At 41.2% G+C, this 16,993-nt stretch overlaps 2 protein-coding genes and 1 long non-coding RNA gene across 8 annotated transcripts in view; 2 read left to right on the top strand and 1 right to left on the bottom strand.

The window, feature by feature from the left end:
- The first annotated feature begins 48 nt into the window (after positions 1-48).
- On the top strand, positions 49-7,006 carry LOC133155679 (oocyte zinc finger protein XlCOF6-like). 2 transcript variants are annotated; one of them, XM_061281182.1, is made up of 8 exons: positions 49-504; positions 2,464-2,565; positions 2,666-2,837; positions 3,008-3,057; positions 3,493-3,594; positions 4,466-4,655; positions 5,118-5,857; positions 5,937-7,006. In XM_061281182.1, the coding sequence occupies exons 1-8, from the start codon at positions 355-357 to the stop codon at positions 6,198-6,200; spliced, it is 1,770 nt and encodes a 589-aa protein (XP_061137166.1). In that variant the 5' UTR covers positions 49-354; the 3' UTR covers positions 6,201-7,006. The 2 variants fall into 2 exon arrangements, with proteins under 2 accessions (XP_061137166.1, XP_061137167.1); XM_061281183.1 differs by lacking the exon at positions 49-504 and adding an exon at positions 862-1,282.
- Positions 4,464-12,064, bottom strand: LOC133155683 (uncharacterized). Its single transcript, XR_009714713.1, has 3 exons — positions 11,935-12,064; positions 6,949-7,073; positions 4,464-5,727 (listed from the first exon to the last, which is right to left on the bottom strand). It is a non-coding gene; the product is annotated as an uncharacterized LOC133155683 (long non-coding RNA).
- The window catches only part of mark4b (MAP/microtubule affinity-regulating kinase 4b), a 24,236-nt gene continuing 15,761 nt past the window's right edge, over positions 8,519-16,993 (top strand). For all 5 annotated transcript variants that reach the window (XR_009714712.1, XM_061281175.1, XM_061281176.1 and 2 more), the window contains exons 1-3: positions 8,519-9,389; positions 12,814-13,011; positions 13,305-13,358. Coding sequence is in view for 4 of the 5 variants with exons in the window: in XM_061281175.1 (XP_061137159.1) it covers positions 9,339-9,389; positions 12,814-13,011; positions 13,305-13,358 (303 nt within the window). In the remaining variant the exon portion in view is untranslated. The remainder of the gene's footprint in view (positions 9,390-12,813; positions 13,012-13,304; positions 13,359-16,993) is intronic.

The raw sequence follows: 16,993 nt of genomic DNA, 5'->3' as shown, positions 1-16,993 counted from the left end.
ATTCGTATCAAGAGTGACCTGCAAACCCAAAGTGACACAAATCCCCGGGAACACTGTTCAATCTAATCTACATAACATTGATTTAATTCATAGTATAAACGCCAAATGAAAAAATATTTATCGTATCTGGATGGATGGATGCATAGTTACCTAATTTGGGACACTTGATAACATTCCTGAAACATTTCAAATAGATAAACACATCTTTGTATTTTGAAACAACCAGTGAGAAGAATGTAATTTCCGGGTGTGAGATAAGCGCATTTCTTTTTACATAGAAGTTAACGTTCTTATTTCTTGTTCTGCTAAGTTGACCGTACTGCATCTCGTCTTTAGTCCACTTCAAGACCCAACATGGGGGACTTTGAAGTGCGAGCGACATCCATTTTGGAGCAAATGGCGAACAGGGCTGTGATCGAAATGAGCAAAGTGATCTTTGAAAGCAAAACGACGCAAGAAATGTCGCTGAGCGAGGACAACACTCCAGTTGCATTGACAGATAACGTACAATTCATTACTTATTTTATTATCGTACTTTATTTATTTGATTCCCTCCCGCCCCCTTTTCCTGTGTGATCATAGAAATAGAATAGCTAGCTCGCTAGTCATCGTAGCATCCGCCAAATAGACTCATTAGAACTCATTTCAAACCTAAACTGAGTTTTAATGTATGAGTTTATGTGTTTAGACATCACCCACCCCCCGGGAAGAGTGTTAATGTACGAGTTTATGTGTTTAGCGATCAACCACCCCCTGGGAAGAACCATATGCGGCCACCGTTTTGAGTTGGGACAAGTACGGATTGTCATTGTCATTGATCCGCGGGACCGATTAATCCGGCCCGCCAACCCTGAATAAATTGTATTATTAAACTTTTTTTTTTTTTTTTTTTGCTCATTTTGCCTGCAATGACTGGGTTTCCCCAGTAGATGGGGAAGCTCGCCTGCGCATTTACTACCGGAAGCCGTGTCAGAAAGCTCGGTGCACACTCACAAGTGCGTGTACGGACATGGCGCACTCGCGCTCTATTTGTATCAGTCCCGAATTTAGAGCGTGGGCTGTGACGACAGCATTCTTGTAATTTGCGCGCTGAGCTTTCAGATGCAGTTTTGCGCAAAAGCCACCCACAAACCTTCCCCTGGAATCCTTCCGTTAAAATGTCGCCCAAGTAAAGCAGGGTGAACACAGTGCCGAGCGTTTAAAAGAGTTGCCAATTTGGCTCGACGTACGCGACGTGACGTTCAGCCACATGAACGTCAACATCTACCCGTCACAGATCGAGGTAAACGGACCAACACCTCGGATCTCGCCTAAGAATTGCCACAACAAATTTTACTCCAGACTATGACGCACTATCAAACTAAAAACTAAAAAGTGTCTACAAGCCTACTGGAACCTACAAAAGGATTATAAGGAAGGAACACAAGAACTTTAAGAGACTGCTCATATGTGTCAGAGAGGTTCTGCTCTGACAACTGAGCTGAACTTTTATCTGTTAAGATTGTGCATGGCACAACAGAAAGTTAATGTTCCATGGTTTTTTTTCTATGAAGAACCCAGAGAGAGTTATTTAGTTATTATTTATTTCCTGTTTTTTCTGTGAAGAACTCAGAGAGGGTTTAGTTATTATTTATTTCATTAATAGTGTTATTATTTGTTTCCTGACTTTTTTTCTGTAAAGAACCTGGTAAGGGTTATTAAATAACCGTTATTTGGTTATGTGTGGCTTTCTGGAAAACAATAATTTTTTAAGCTCCCCTACGATCGTCACACTTTTTCTGTTACAAACTGCCACCGGCCCGCCATCAGAGAAGGGAAAGGTTATGTGGCCCTCACAGGAAAAAGTTTGGGGACCCCTGGTCTAGATGTTTCTAGGTCTACAAGTACGTCGGACACATGTCACACCATCTTCATCAATAACCAGTTGGAGAAAAGTCACTATACGATATAATGTAAATGTTATACCCTAGTTATAATCATCGATGATACTATATAGTATTTATCATTATATTTTTGTCCAAAGGTTGCTAAAATGCTAATCAAAGTGATCTGTCAAAGCCTTACTTTGATTTAAAAGGCCTTGAACCATCTTACACTGTATTTGAAAATCATATAAAGCAAAATGTGAAATGAAATTGTAATAGGTGTTTTGTACTTGCCGAAATAAACAAATAAAAGAAAGGGAAAAAAAGGCCCTAAACCACCTTATTCTGTATTTGAAAAGGGTCTATATAAAGTGATAAAGCAGTTAGCATTTCCTAGATTTAGGTCAACATTCTTAAAATGTCCTTAAATGAATGGTACAAACAAAGAAAGGTTGTCAGAAAAGTACAGTAAGTTGGAGGAAAGGGATGAAGGTGGGAAACTCTCCCAAATGTGATCAAATTAAACTTTTATATTCTTTTAAGTGTATACCTTTTTTGGGCCCACCATGTATTAAATTGACTTATTGTCTCCTAACAGTTAATCCATCAAGCCAACACCTTCATGACGTCTCTGGCTCAAGAGGCTGCCGACAATATCTGCCAGCTATTCCATGAATGTTCATCTCTGCTGCACTTGCAAGTACGTCACACAAGCCAACGCAGTGACATTCAGGGTACCTGCACAATACAGGTGAATCACAGATTATGAATATTCGAATATAATCATGGCCTTTGTGCAGGTTATGCAAGGGGAAGCCCAGCTAGAGGACCTGAAGAAAAAGCTGGAAGTAGCGGAAACAGCGCTGGATATGGTGCTGAGAAGCGCTCACGCCACTGTAGAGAAAGAGGAAGTACATGTCCAGGAAGCAGATGGACAAGTCGGCACGTCCGAAGGAGACACGCATAGCTCAGGTGACCCTCAATTCTTGATCATCATCAATATTGTAATCATTTTTGTTAGTAGCATCCATGCTTTTCTTCTAGCAGACTATAACACAGTATAAAAATAATGGAATAAAATGGCTGCCAAACAATGAACACTGGCTTGTTAACTGACTTATTGACATGATTTGCATTTGCAGATATGTCTGGGGATGTCAAGAACTCTGCCATCATTTACCTAACCGACAAGGTACTCCAAACCACCTCGATCATGTTGACTTGTTGACATCTGAGAGCATTTTCAAGTTAACAGCAACACTTAATCTTAAGAATCACAGCACCTTTAAAACTTGAACAGGAATTTTGCACAATGGGACGCAGACCCCAACCAAGGTCCACCAGTAAGGACCAACCAACCTTAACACACGGCCAGCAGCTGTACGCTCTGCTCCATATTTTGGTTACCTCATGAAGCTCTGAGGGAGAGCGGTGAAGATAGTACCATTTAATTTCTGCTACAGATATGTTCCACCACCAAAAAAAATAAATAAATCTGTGATACGCATGCAAACATTAAACTGCAATTCAGCAGGGGGTCAGTGAACACATAGTAATGCACAAAATCAATTCCCCTTTGACCGTGTGAATCAAAAGTGAACATTATTATTGTTATTTTTTTTCACAGGACAGCATGCAACCAGCGCTGAAGCAGGACAGCTTTATTGACCAGAAGTCATGTGGGTCCAATCAGCAGGGAGACCCTGATGACGATGAGCCAGACCATCAGGTAAGGATGCACTACTAGTATCACATCAATCAATTTATTGTATTTTAGTTGTCTTTAGCATATTAGTATCTAAGCAGTTAGTATAGACATTGCCATCTTGCTGTGCTGCAGGAAATTTTCCAATTTAACTTAATTGGTCTGAAAAAACATTTATTCAATACAAATAATCTGTCTTTGTTCGCCTATGTATGCTAGCAACAAACAATTTGCGACAGGCAGAACAGTTAAATGACCTCGGGATCCGTGGTCAACAACCTCCAGGCCGCGAACCTGGTTTCCTTGTACCGGCCCGCACAAATGGGGGAAAAAACGTTTCCAGTTTATTTATTAGGTGAGAATGAAAATTATTTTATTTTGAAAAGGGACTGGATTCTCTGTTACTTTTGTCTATAACTTGACATGTAAAGTTGTTAATATGAAATCCACAAGCTAGCAAACTGAGTATAATAAATGTGTTTGTAAAATTTATTTGCCATGGATAAAGGCCCAGTGAGGATTCAACACAAAAGCCTCTGCCAAAGAAGAAAAACAAAGATTTCACGGCCAATACCAGGATGATTAATTTGAAATAGGGATTCACAGCAAGAGATGATTACCATGCAAAAAGCCCCATTTTCGCCGAGCAGCTTTCCAATGAGTCAATGGCGCCTTCAAAACTGATTTGTTAACAAATTTAAGTGCCCTGAAAGTATCAAACTTAAAACGACATTGGTAAGGCTAAAAAGTATTCGATCTTGACGGAAAAAAAAACAACAACAATGGTTTCACATTTATTATTTACCCACTAAAAACATTCAAATTAATCAGATTATTCAATTAATCGGTTGAATAAACCATAGAGTAATTGATTGTGACCGTTTTTACGGGGCAGGAGACGGAAGACGTCAGTGACGCCAGCCACAGAAAAGGGACCAAACCTGATGTTCCGGCCAGCAAACGGAGCGGCAGCAACTTCAGCAACAGAGTCCGCCACACAGCGCTCAAGAACTTCTCATGTTCACTCTGCGGACGCACTTTTGCCCTCCAGCGCAGCCTCAATGTGCACATGCGGCAGCACACGGGTCAGTTCTCACCTTATTGGGTGCTACATGCATGTTACTGAAGTCTTGCGTCCGATCAAGCCGGTCTGAAACAGGTCTTAAAAAAAATCTTAAATTACGTTCAAATTGATGTAGAAAGTTTCAAATTTGGCCAAAAGAGGATTTAAAGTGAAAATAAAAACAGACATGTTGACTTGAGGAATCCAAAACAACACACGTGTGGTTTCATTACATAGACAGATTTTTGTTTTCTTTTGTTTCTTAGTTTGGTTCGATGGGCAAAATGCCAACTATTGGCCCCGATAATCGGCCAGGGAAATAATTAGTCCATCACTTTATAGAGTCATATTTGCACCTAATCTACAAAAGATCTGGTTTATCTGTCTGTTTCAATAATGAGATGTGCCCCTTGAGCAATAAAGTTTGGTTTGCAAATATAGTGATAAAGGAGTCAACACATAACATTTGCTTGTTGTTTTCCAGGTGAGCGTGCTCACACGTGTGATGTGTGTGGTCAGGGTTTCACACTCAAGCAGATCCTGCTGGACCACCTTCGAATGCACAATGAGGAGCGACCTTTTAAGTGCACACAGTGTGACAAGAGCTTCTACCAAGCGCAAGGCCTGAAGATGCATCAGCGCTTGCATGTGGTGCGCCGCGACCGCGTCCATCGCTGCCACTATTGCAAGAAGGCCTTCAAGGTCCTCGGCAGCCTGCGGCGCCACCTGCTCATCCACACGGGCGAGAAGCCCTTCAGATGTGACACGTGCGGGAAGAGCTTCAACCAGGCCAGCACGCTCAAGAGCCACCACAGGATCCACACGGGGGAGCGGCCATTCGCCTGCTTAAGCTGCGGGAAGACTTTCATCCAGAAGAGCACCCTGGAGACACACACAGACGCCTCCTCGCTGGTGTGCGTGGTTTGCGGCGGCGTGGCGGACTGTGTGGAGGTAATGCGCGACCACCTACAAACGCACGCTGAAGCCTTGCCATGCGTCTGCATGCTGTGCGGCCATCGGCTCACCACGGCAGCGGAGTTGCGCCCGCACCAGCAGCACCACCATTCGACGGGAGGTGAACACGGCTGCAGCATCTGCGGGAAGACATTCAAGTCAGCAAGCTACTTGAAGATACACTACAAAATACACATTGGAATCAAGTCCTTCTCCTGCGACATCTGCTTTCGCACCTTTTCGCAGAAAAGCAGCCTCAAGACGCACAAGGTACACTGCAGTATTTCGTAGTAACACTGCACACTAAATTTGTCAAAATTAATCTTCGCCTTTTCCCTCTGCTTTCCAGGTGTTGCACACGGGCGAGAAGCCGTTCGCCTGCAACATGTGCAACAAGCGCTTCGGCAACCTGGGCAACCTGACACGACACCGCCGCATCCACACAGGCGAGAAGCCATACATCTGCGATGTATGTGGCCGCTGCTTCAACCAGAGCAGCAGCCTCAAGGCCCACCAGCAGGTCCACACAGGCCACAAGAAATTCATATGTGACCGTTGCGGCAAGCGCTTCGCCTACAGGAGGAACCTCCAAAACCACAAGTGCCTCTACTAATGACTGGCCTGAATGGTTTAACTGAACTTGATGGTTGAATGGCAGCTTGCACTGAAGGAATATATTCTTTAGTTGTCATATTTACAGTAAGGTAGTGAAATGGCGCAGAGGCTCTGTGGTACTGGAAAAAGTCTTGAACCTTACCGCACAGCGCATGTCACTGACCTTATGTGGAAATGTGTGGTAGTAAGTTAATACATTTCCTGGAATCCTTGAATTAGGGTATAGTCATGATTAAGTTACATTAATATTGTGTGACGGGCTTTGGAAAAATTGCTCTTTGTCTATGTGTGCCCTGCGATTGGCTGGCAACTAGTTCAGGTGTACCCCGCCTACTGCCCATAGACTGCTGGGATGGGCTCCAGTACGCCCGCGATCCTCGTGAGAGTGATTCCCTTCTCTAATTTCAATTGAACTGTAGATGGCAGTAGTATGCAAACAAATGCAGTTTAGTTCCAATGTTTCCCAATCTTGATGGAGCTCAGTCATTTATTTCACGTTCAAATAAACGGCACCCATTATTTGTAGTTTGTAGATTTATCTTTGGAACAAGTGAAATGGGGCAGTAGAGTGTTTGGGAATTCCTAGTGTAAGCCACTACCAACTCCAACCAAATCAGCTTTTGCAAAGACTTTTTTTAAATGCATCTCACCAGATTGTGCAGGCAATGTAATGACTACAAAGTAGATGCGTTTGGTCTTTGTGTCTCAAAACAGCTGTTTTAAAATACATTTTACATGGAGCTCACCTCTTCCTGATATAAAATCCATTCGCTGTTAAAATAAATTTGTTTTGCTTCATGGCAACCTGCTTTTGAAGAATGATGTTGGTCTTAGCACACAGCCTTGTGGAACACCGTTGTGGATTTGTGATCTGGGTATGAGAAAAGTGGGAATTTTGGCTTCAATTTCAATCCAGTTTGAAAAATGTGAGATTTACATGGAACAGTCATTGTTAAAACAAAAAGATTTTAGTGGAATTATTTTCATGCCCTTTGTCCAAGCTGCCCACATGCCTCCTATACCCAGCTGGATGTATTGATGATTCCACATCCACTCTTGTTTTTTTTTGCCCTCTAATTGCTTTATCCACAGCTGACCGGACAACTCTGCTGCTACATGGAAATATGGATGTTCTTTCCAGTATCGATCCCACAGTCGGGAGCTGCAAGCTCTCTGCTGTCCACTTTTTATGCTACTCTTGACAGATGACAGTGCTGCTTTGGACTCTTTTATCTTTTATTTACTTTTTAGTTGAAGGAGTCAAAACCAAGAGGCAACAGCTGAAGGATGAGGCCTTGGATTCGGTCCATGAGATCCAGATCGGTCCAGGTAAGACACTAAAATTGGCGAGTATTTTCAATACTTTACATTGAAATGATGGATGTGGTTTTAGGCTGAAATATTTTGAGTAAATAATTGGCTGGCAACCAGTTCAGGGTGTCCCCCGCCTACTGTCCGATTACTGCTGGGATAGGCTCCAGCATGCCCGTGACCCCCATGGGGACAAGCAGTATAGAAAATGAATGGATGGATGAATTCCTTGCATAGTCCAGATGAAATTTCCTGGCTGTGTTCAGTGTGGTAGTCTGGTATGCGAACTGAAAGTAAATATTAATTTACATTTGTATGTCTTATAAATTGAGGACTTAAGTGAATAACTTTTTGTTGTTTCCCAACAGAAAATAAGGCAACACTACATGTAAAGCAAACACATTTTAAACTGGTTCAAATTAATTACATTTGTATTAAACAGGTCAACACCATAATACCATATGTAAAACAAATACATTTTAAACTGGTTCAAATTCATTACATTTGTATTAATTACAATTATATTTTTTAAACGGGTCAATCTCACGAATTCAACCCATTTAAATTAAGGCGAGCATGCCAAAGTGGTTTTAAATTTGGGTTTTTCGCCTGCCTTCCTTTTCTCCCCTCTTCCTTCTTTCCTCCTGTCATTCCTTCCTTTTTTTCCCTTTACTGTCAAACCCTACTCCATTCTGTCTTTCATATTATTCGAAACCTTTCTTTCTATCCTTTCACACTATTCCTACATACTTTTAAGTCCCTTATTACTGAGCCTCTTCCTCCTTTAAATACATTTGTTTAAAAATTGTATAATTTAGCCCATCCTGCGACACTCGTTAGGATAATCGGTTTGGATAATGGATGGCTGGATGACTTGTGTCTCAATTGCAACATAAGCCAAACAAGCGCGCTACCTATGACGACAATGAATTGCAATTTTCGATTACGAGATTACATTGAAGGCGTCGCCACCATGGGAAGACTGATAATCGCCGATTACGAGGCGCCTCTGAACGCATCGCGGCCACCATTGTCGGAGGAGGGAGGAGAATAGGGAGAGTCAGCCTGTCTTTCCTTTTTACCGACATCAGTGGACGTCTGCCGGCCTCATTCTAGTTTGTTAAACTAACGGTCTGGGACAGAACGGCTCCGTTCAATAGTCCAAAAGACCCCGCTGAGGAGATATTAGCCCTTTGCTTTGTCGCCACACGACCTCCAGACACCGGCTACTTTCCATTCACCGCATCCAGAAGCGGAACGGAGGGGGGCTTCAGGAGGCTTTCTTGGTGACAAGGCCCTCCGGTACATCAGTGGAAATGGGGACGCTGGATGCGTTATCTTGACTATTCCAAATCTAATTCGAATCCTTGGACAAACGCGGAAAACCCGTTAGCCGGCTAGCTTCCTATCCCCCTGTGGCTTCGTTATAGTTTCTCTCGATGTGACTGAAGACTTTGCTTCTTAACCTCCGGGATCATCCTGTTAGCGACGCCGTCTGTCCTCTGGAATGCGGCGATAGAGCTGAAGGGTTTGGAGACAGTGAGCCTCGAGTAGTTGGGGTCGAAAGTTGGGCCTCTGTGTACAGTATTTGTTTTTCTCGATGATGCTGAGTTGGTGGAGCTGCGTGGAGCTTACTGGACTCTTTGTCGTGGTGCCTTCACGGACTATCACCATGAAGATTGTATGAGAGTCCCACCTTTCCCCCTCAAATCCGCTGCGTCTGCTGTTATTGACAACCAGAGCGTGATTTGACTGGCCTTGTGTGGTGAACACAACAGTCTGCTCATTTACCTTCTTCTGACCGGAATCGCACTCAGGGACGAGCATGTCTTTATTAAGAGCCGCACTGCCCGGAAACGAGCGGAAACCGGATCATGTAAGTGCACGTAAACAACGCGCGCACACACAACACACACACATTTAGAAAATGATGCGTCCCATCATCCATTTTGAGCTCTGTCGCCTCCCATCACCACCACCCTTGCCCAACAGCAAATCAATATTTAATCTAGTCTATGCAAGACCACCCTGAACTAACCCACCTACTCCTATAAATGACCACAGTTTAATTAGAATAATGTCAAAAGTGAGGTATATGACAAATGCATGCACTAAAAGTGCAAAACAAAGTGCAATTTATAGCCATTTGCACATTTGAAATGGTAAATATCGACAGCCTTGCCTCGATCCCACCAACTTGACGCAAAATTTTCTAAGGAGATTGTCCATGCCCATGACATGTTATTTCCCGACTGCAGGAATGCAAAAGTGAAATATGGCACTCTTGTCTAGTGTAAACTTGGTAATCTGATTTCAGCACTTTGGCTTCTCATTTGTTGATCGTTGCCTTTATTTTTTGTATAATCATATGAGAGAATTGCCGACCGACAAACGAGAAGACAAAATAAATAATCAGCACCCAAATATACTTTCGTATTCCGTGCATGACTCCTGATTTTTTAAGATGAAAATGATGCTTTTTCAGGTTGACCTTTTCTAACATTACCTGTCTTGAGTCAGTCAAAAAGTCAAAAAACAATTCTGCTCCAGTCCAGGTGAAAAACAAATCGCAATTGTGTTTTGTAGCATTCATAAACAAACAAATCTGACATCTTAATAGTTCTTCATTTGGTTTTGGTGTGCCTTGGATGGGTTAAGCAGTTCCCTCCCTCAGTTTTATGGATCCTCTTCATCTCCAAGGTTTCAGCTTCTTTTTTTGTGGCAATGTTACAATGCCACATAGAGGCTGGGCACATGAAATATCTCATTTGGATATGTTTTAAGCGTGTCTCGTAATATTTCCTAACGTGACTTCTCCATCTAAAATCAGGTTAAAAATAAGGTTGTAAACTGGGCCAAATTCACAGGCCATGGTAGTTAGTAACCTTACCATGGCAACAGCCGTAGGGCTTGAGGTGTAAGGAGGGCAATTTTCACGCCCTTGTACGTTTTCATGATCATTCACGAGCTCATCTGCTTGATTAAAAAAAATTACATTTTCCAAGGTTAAAGTGAGAGCATCAAATATTTTGCAGTCCTGGCTACAATAACCTGACCTTGCCTTATGATGACAGGTTTATCTTTACAGTCGTTGCTTCAGGACTGAAATATTTTGCTCAAGGCGAGTCATGAGATTTGCTCAGCATTTGTAACGGAAGTTCCAAAGTGGGCGTGCATGGCTTTGTGCCAGTGTGCACTTGTACTTTGTTTTTTTTTCCCCCCTATGAAGTCCTTTGTGTGCCAATGATGTTTGATTCTGTCGTTAGTTGAACATACATACAGACATTTTGAAAACTTGGAATATTCTTGTAAAATGTCTTTCTTGATTCAAACCAGGCTCAACAATAAGACCAAAGAAGTGTTCCAGTTTGGATCAAAGCGGCCTTTGTAGTGTTTGGTGGCTCTTGGTAACGTCTTCAGAAATGTTTTGAAAGTTCAGCCCGTGAAGCCAATTGCACAATATGAAGTTGGGTAGGCATGTCAGTCATGAGGAAAAGAAATCTTAAGAAGCCATGCCTGGATAAACAAAGTTTGCCATTTTTTGGGAAGGCAGCCCTTTGAAGATGAACTCGTCTTTTGGCCGATGTCTTCCAAACAAGTCCGGCGCACCTCCCAACCGGTGACTTTAATTTCCCTTTTATGTCTCCTGGATTCACTAAGTTAAGTCCCAGATTTGCTGCCACAACTTGTTAGCCAGCGCTAGCAGCACACCTCAGGCCCTCCATCATGTGCTTCACTGAGGCCCAGTCAGCTATGCATGACGCCTATAAACCTTAATATGAGGTGACCTATGTTTGGGCTTTTGTTTTTCACCCGGAGTGTGTGGTAAGGTCAGAGAAGTAGGACAATCACTGCGACATTTCCGTCTTAAAGCTTGGGCTCTCAGAGGTGATTGAGGTGCCATCTGTTTGCTCTTAGTGTCTCCTACCAAGATGGCCGCCTGCAATTTCCTTTCCATTTGCAAACCTCCACTTAATTAAATGACAAACCTCTCTCCTTGGCAACATATTTGCTTTTAATTGTGACGTCACATCTTGAATCTAGAAACTTCTCCAGGAAACTGTGACATTTCTTGACATTTCATCAAACACTCCTCTGATGGATCTTAGCAAACTTAACCGGGCCTCTCTAATGTTCCACAGTAAGGAACGCTGTTCTTTTCTTGGAATGCTTCAGTATTTTGCATCTGTGAACCAAAACCTCAAAAGTGTTGGGACACCCAATTGGAAGTAAAAAGTGAAGAAAATGTGAAGTTGCTCACCACTAAAACATTTGGGGTTTGGCTGTAAATTGCCTGGCACAACAGGTGACGTGTTTTTGCCGCCGCAACAATGCAACACAACAACACCGTGACAATCAAAATCATTAACAAAATGGATGTGACTTGTTAAATAGCACCTGGTGTCAAGCCGGTGACTCACCCACGTCTATTTTCATCATGCCGAGAGACATTTGTGTGTGAGCGTCCGTGTGAAAGTGAGTGAGAGATTTTGTGTGTGTGTGTGCGTTTGTGTTTGAGAGAGACAGAGCATTGTTGTGTCCTGTATGTCGTATGAGTGAGTGAAGAACCAAGGAAGTAAAGGAAACCGGTGTTATTGCGACAAGGTTGGGAGTTACGCCATTTTGCTTTAGCTGGGCCACAACGTCACACTTCCTGGAGTCCACGCACTTCCTGTTACAACACAGACTGTATGACCGCAGAACCCTTTTTTTTCGCCATCATATACAGTATAGCTGGTATGCCAGATGTTATCTGTGGCAGACAGTGTCAAAAAACTATTTTGAATGCCTAATCGCTGAAGAATATCAATATCACTGAGGTTGCTTGGGGAACATTGCTGCACAGCCATTTTCAAATTTCCCCCATCCTGTACAATGCAAGGATGAATATGATTATTTTTCTAATTTGCAAAATGATTGAGATGAGTCATTATGGAGTGTTATGTGGAGAATTTAATCCATTTTGAAATAAGTCTCAAATGTGTGCAGATCTGGAAAAAGTGAAGCAGTGTGAATTCTTTTTAGATCCACCGTGAGCTAATGTAAAATGTTGCAATTGTACTTATGAACAGCATTCAAAACAAAATGTGTTTTCGGTAGATTTTCCCCTTGAGGTCAAACATTCAGCACTGAACGGAACTCGTGATCCAGTTACACTGTCTATTTAAAAAGCATTCACAGCGCTTCACATTTTTCCCTTTTATTTTTATTTTTTGGGGATAAATTTGCGAAAATGTAAAAAAATATACCGCCCCTCCCCAATAATCTTAATGGGGTGTGTTTGCCTGTTGTCTCCTCAGCACACCTCGCTGTCCAACAGCCGCTCGGACAAGGGTCCAGGTTGGTCCAGCCGCTCGCTGGGTGCCCGATGTCGTAACTCCATTGCGCTATGCTCAGATGAACAGCCGCACATCGGAAACTACCGGCTGCTCAAGACCATCGGCAAGGGCAACTTTGCCAAGGTCAAACTGGCTCGACACATCCTGACTGGCAAAGAGGTATGTTGTTGTTTTTTGTTGAAGACTTTACATTCAAGGCAGAATTTTCACAGCAGGTCCAAGTTACCAATTCCGAAATGATGTCTGTATCTTTTTCTACGTACATTTCAAGTGACACAACGTATTTTCATTTTATTTAATGAATAAATGAAGACGATTTGCGGTAGGCTGTTCAATTTTTGTTTTTGTTTTCCTCACCAAAACAACGGTAGCTTGTTTATTTGCTGTCTTGATGAAACCTCCTATGTTTTTTTAATGGTCATTGACATATTTTGCTTTTGCTTGCTGTTTAGGTTGCAATAAAAATAATTGATAAAACACAACTCAACCCTTCAAGCCTACAGAAGGTGAGTGATTTTTATTTTATCACTTAATGCCCATTACGAGTAATAGAAAATGTTTGTCATCATTACTAATTATGTTGTGTATATATATTTTTTTATTTAAATATTTGCAGTTCTATTTTTCTATTGTTTATATTTTGCATTTAATTTGTATTTATTTATTTAATTACAATTGTATCTTTTTTTATATGATTCATGTCTATCTTTGTATTTAATTTATTTGTTATGTATTTGTTTTATTCATGTCTAAATGTTTATTATCAGTGTTTTAAGGGTGTCAGGAACTTATATTGAAGTGAGGAGAAGAGGTTTATTTTAGTTAGGCCTCTACAGTCTGCAAATGCTGTACTAATGTTTTTGGGGGGGTTGAGTGTCAATTGCTTCTAAGTTTCACTATTCACAGTAGGTTATATCTCGTGAACCGCAGGGATTCGCTGTAGACTCGTGATCTCAAACAAGGGGCTATCTGTTTTATTGGTGGTCTGACCTCGTATATTAAGTCTGTTTATGAGAGCAGGCTTCCACCGAGGTAGCACTGTCCCTCATTTCAGCAGTGGCCCTCATAAAATATTGTGTGTTAGTCCAGATCATACGTTTTGTTACTTTCAGAGTGGGCTTGCAAACAAACCAACCAGACTGCAAATCAAACAGTAATCTCCTTGAGGGAGGTAATAAGAAGCACTGTATTGTATTGATTGTGTGCTTTTCATGTTTTTTTCCGGAGGATTGAGAGTCACAGTCCAGTATTGATTTCTGATTCAGCATTTCCTGTATGGGTGGTAAAGGCGGCTTCACTGGTGAAAGTTTAGATCGCTCAAGGTGCCAGTGTGCGATCATTTTATCTCCGTGTATGTGGATTATTAATTTTGTCTTCTACCCTGTCATCAAACATGAGAATTTTGGTGCTTCTCTTAGCCTCTACTGTTTAAAAACCTTGGTGATGGTATTTTCTCACACTCGGTACACGTTGCTCTTTGTACGAAAAACAATCGTAGCCATTGTCTGATTATCAGTTGACTTTATCATCAGCGTCCCAACAAACCGATCCATAAGCCATTACAAATACACACACGGACAGAGCAGGACTATTGATGAGATGTCTGCTGGTTAGCTCGCAAGTGTTGATAACACCCACGTATTGGCAGTGTCTGGTCCTCCCCATGTAACGCCGGCCTAGATACCAATCAAGCTGGCTTCTACTGTGAAAATGCGAACAGTAGTGCAAATTATCTGCAAGATTTTTAATTTAATCGAAGGAAAATAGGCATTTCACCATCAACAACTACTGGGCTGTTATAGGCATGACAGCCTTTTCACTTCATTTTAGGTATCCAGGTATCATGTGAAACAACAAATGTAAAGCTTTTTCGTGTTGTATGGTTTTTGGGTCCCTGTTTCATAAAGAAAATGGTACCTTCTTGTGGCAACACCAAGCCATTCTGAAAAATAATCGAATTGCTTTTTTCCCCTCAATATTGCAATTTGACCTCTTATGTATTTTTCCAACAAGCAGAAGGAAAAAAATCTATCTGTATTACAAAGAACAATATCAGATTTATTATAGTACACAGGTTTTGGTCCTATAGGTTACGCTTACACTAAAAAAAGCAGATGAACCATGAATCAATTAGAAAGACGGTTTGTTTATATGTATACTGCAAATACAGTTGTTCATAAATGGAGCATTTTGACTTGCAGTCTTTTAAGCATTTACTATGATAACTTCACCAAATTCTACCAAACAAGTGTAGAACTCAACCAAAGTCAGTAATTTATAAATCACACAAACTATAAATCCAAAATGTTCGTGGCTTTATCACTTCAATGTTTCATGCTTCATTAAATGACATGTAAACATTTGGATGTCTTTTCTTTAATACTGAATCTATCACTATATAGAGAAAAAAACTCTTCCAAAATTGCAGCCTTTGGGTTTTGAAAACTGTGATGTTGATTTGAATTTGATTAATTGTTCACCCCTTCAACACCCTACCAAAACACTAGACTTTTTTTCTTTGCAAGGATTAACCACCAGCATCTTTTGTTGTTTTTGAATTTCACGTATGCAAGCAATGCATATCATTTTCTTGTATCTGGACAATTGCACAATTGCGGTTGCAACTTTTTAGTAGATTGTTGTGATGTAAATGTACCCATTGCCTGCCTCATAGTGATAGTGACATTGATAAAGTGTTTGGAGTCTGTGTTTGAACCGTCATTGAGCAATGCTGGGAAGCTTCTTTTTTTTTCCCTTTTAGTCTCCCCGTGCTGGCCCCTAAACCGGGAGCTGAATTCCAGACAGGCAAACAAAAGGCCGGGTTGCGGAGTTGTGGGGCCTTGGCACGAGACAGCAGAAAGACAAGATAGAGAGAAGACAGACTATGTGGACTTGGTCGTCTCTCCATCTTTTGTCTGCATGTGTAATGCAATTATATGCATTGCTATTGTGTCATATTGTTGGCCCAGCGTGCTTTGTTGTGGTTGTGTATAGTGAATATGTAGATAAGTGGGCAGACAGGCTGAGAGCAGCTTTTCCCACAAGCACCAATGAACACAACAATAACAAACTGGCCAAGAAGCACTCCTCTAGATCCATAGGTGGGAATTTAAGTGTGAATGGTTGCTTGTCAATTTGTGATGTGATTGGCTGGCGACCAGTTCAGGGTGTACAACATTTCTCTCACCAAACGCCAGTGTCAGTTGATTGAAGACTGTAAATTGTTCATGTCTGAATGTTTCTTTGTCTATGAGCGCTGCGACCATTCCAGGGCCTACCAAGCCTCTCACCAAAAGTCACTTGCTCTAGTAGGGCTCTGCAATTAAACAAAATTCTGTTATGATTACGAATATTACACCACGATTACAAGATTGCCATCCTTGTACAAAAGTGATTCCCGTATTTTTATAAATCACTCCAGAGTACAAGTCGCACCAGCCATAAAATGCATAATAAAAAGGAAAAGACATAAACAAAGTCGCACTGGAGTATAAGTCCTATTTTGGGGGGAAATGTATTTGATCAAATCCAACACCAGGAGCAGACATGTCATCTTGAAAGGCAATTTAAAATAAAAATACAATAGAGGCAACAACAGTCTGAATAATTGTACGGTATGCCAACGTTACATGCCACATAAACAACAAACTGAGAACGTGCCTGGTATGTTAACATAACATTAAGAGTTATTCAGATAACTATAGCATAGATATCATGCCAACAAGTTTACCATCGCTCCAGTGTACAAGTCGCACCCCGGCCATACTATGAAAGAAATGTGATTTATAGTCTGGAAAATACGGTAGAATAAAATAAATAATTATTCAAAGTTTTTTTTATACTTACATAAATTAAATTAAATTGACTTTGTATTTTTTACAATTAAACATTTTCTTGCTCTGTACCAAAAAATAAATAATCGTTTGAATAATTGCAATTTCACTTATTACCAAAATAATCATGATTAACATTTTTTCCATATTCAAACAGCCCTACGCTTTAGCACAAACAAACATGACCCTGATGAGGACAACTGAGATTGAACATGTATGGACTAAATGACATAAGAGAGTATAATCAAATCAAGAAAGTGGAGCATCTGAGTACTTTAAGTGGAATTAAGGGGATGAGCCTGTCACCT

This window comes from Syngnathus typhle, linkage group LG6 (assembly GCF_033458585.1).
Source record: "Syngnathus typhle isolate RoL2023-S1 ecotype Sweden linkage group LG6, RoL_Styp_1.0, whole genome shotgun sequence".
NCBI lineage: Eukaryota > Metazoa > Chordata > Actinopteri > Syngnathiformes > Syngnathidae > Syngnathus > Syngnathus typhle.
The sequence above is the reverse complement of the archived record's forward strand: the minus strand, read 5'-3'. Positions and strand labels throughout refer to the sequence as shown.

What these genes read in the sequence shown, in the direction of transcription:
- LOC133155679 (XM_061281182.1), top strand. Translation starts at nt 355, where the DNA reads ATGGGGGACTTTGAAGTGCGAGCGACATCCATTTTGGAGCAAATGGCG. An exon ending in CATCTCTGCTGCACTTGCAA is followed by an intron (nt 2,566 to 2,665) that starts GTACGTCACACA and finishes GCCTTTGTGCAG; the next exon opens with GTTATGCAAGGGGAAGCCCA. An exon ending in GCAGCCTCAAGACGCACAAG is followed by an intron (nt 5,858 to 5,936) that starts GTACACTGCAGT and finishes TCTGCTTTCCAG; the next exon opens with GTGTTGCACACGGGCGAGAA.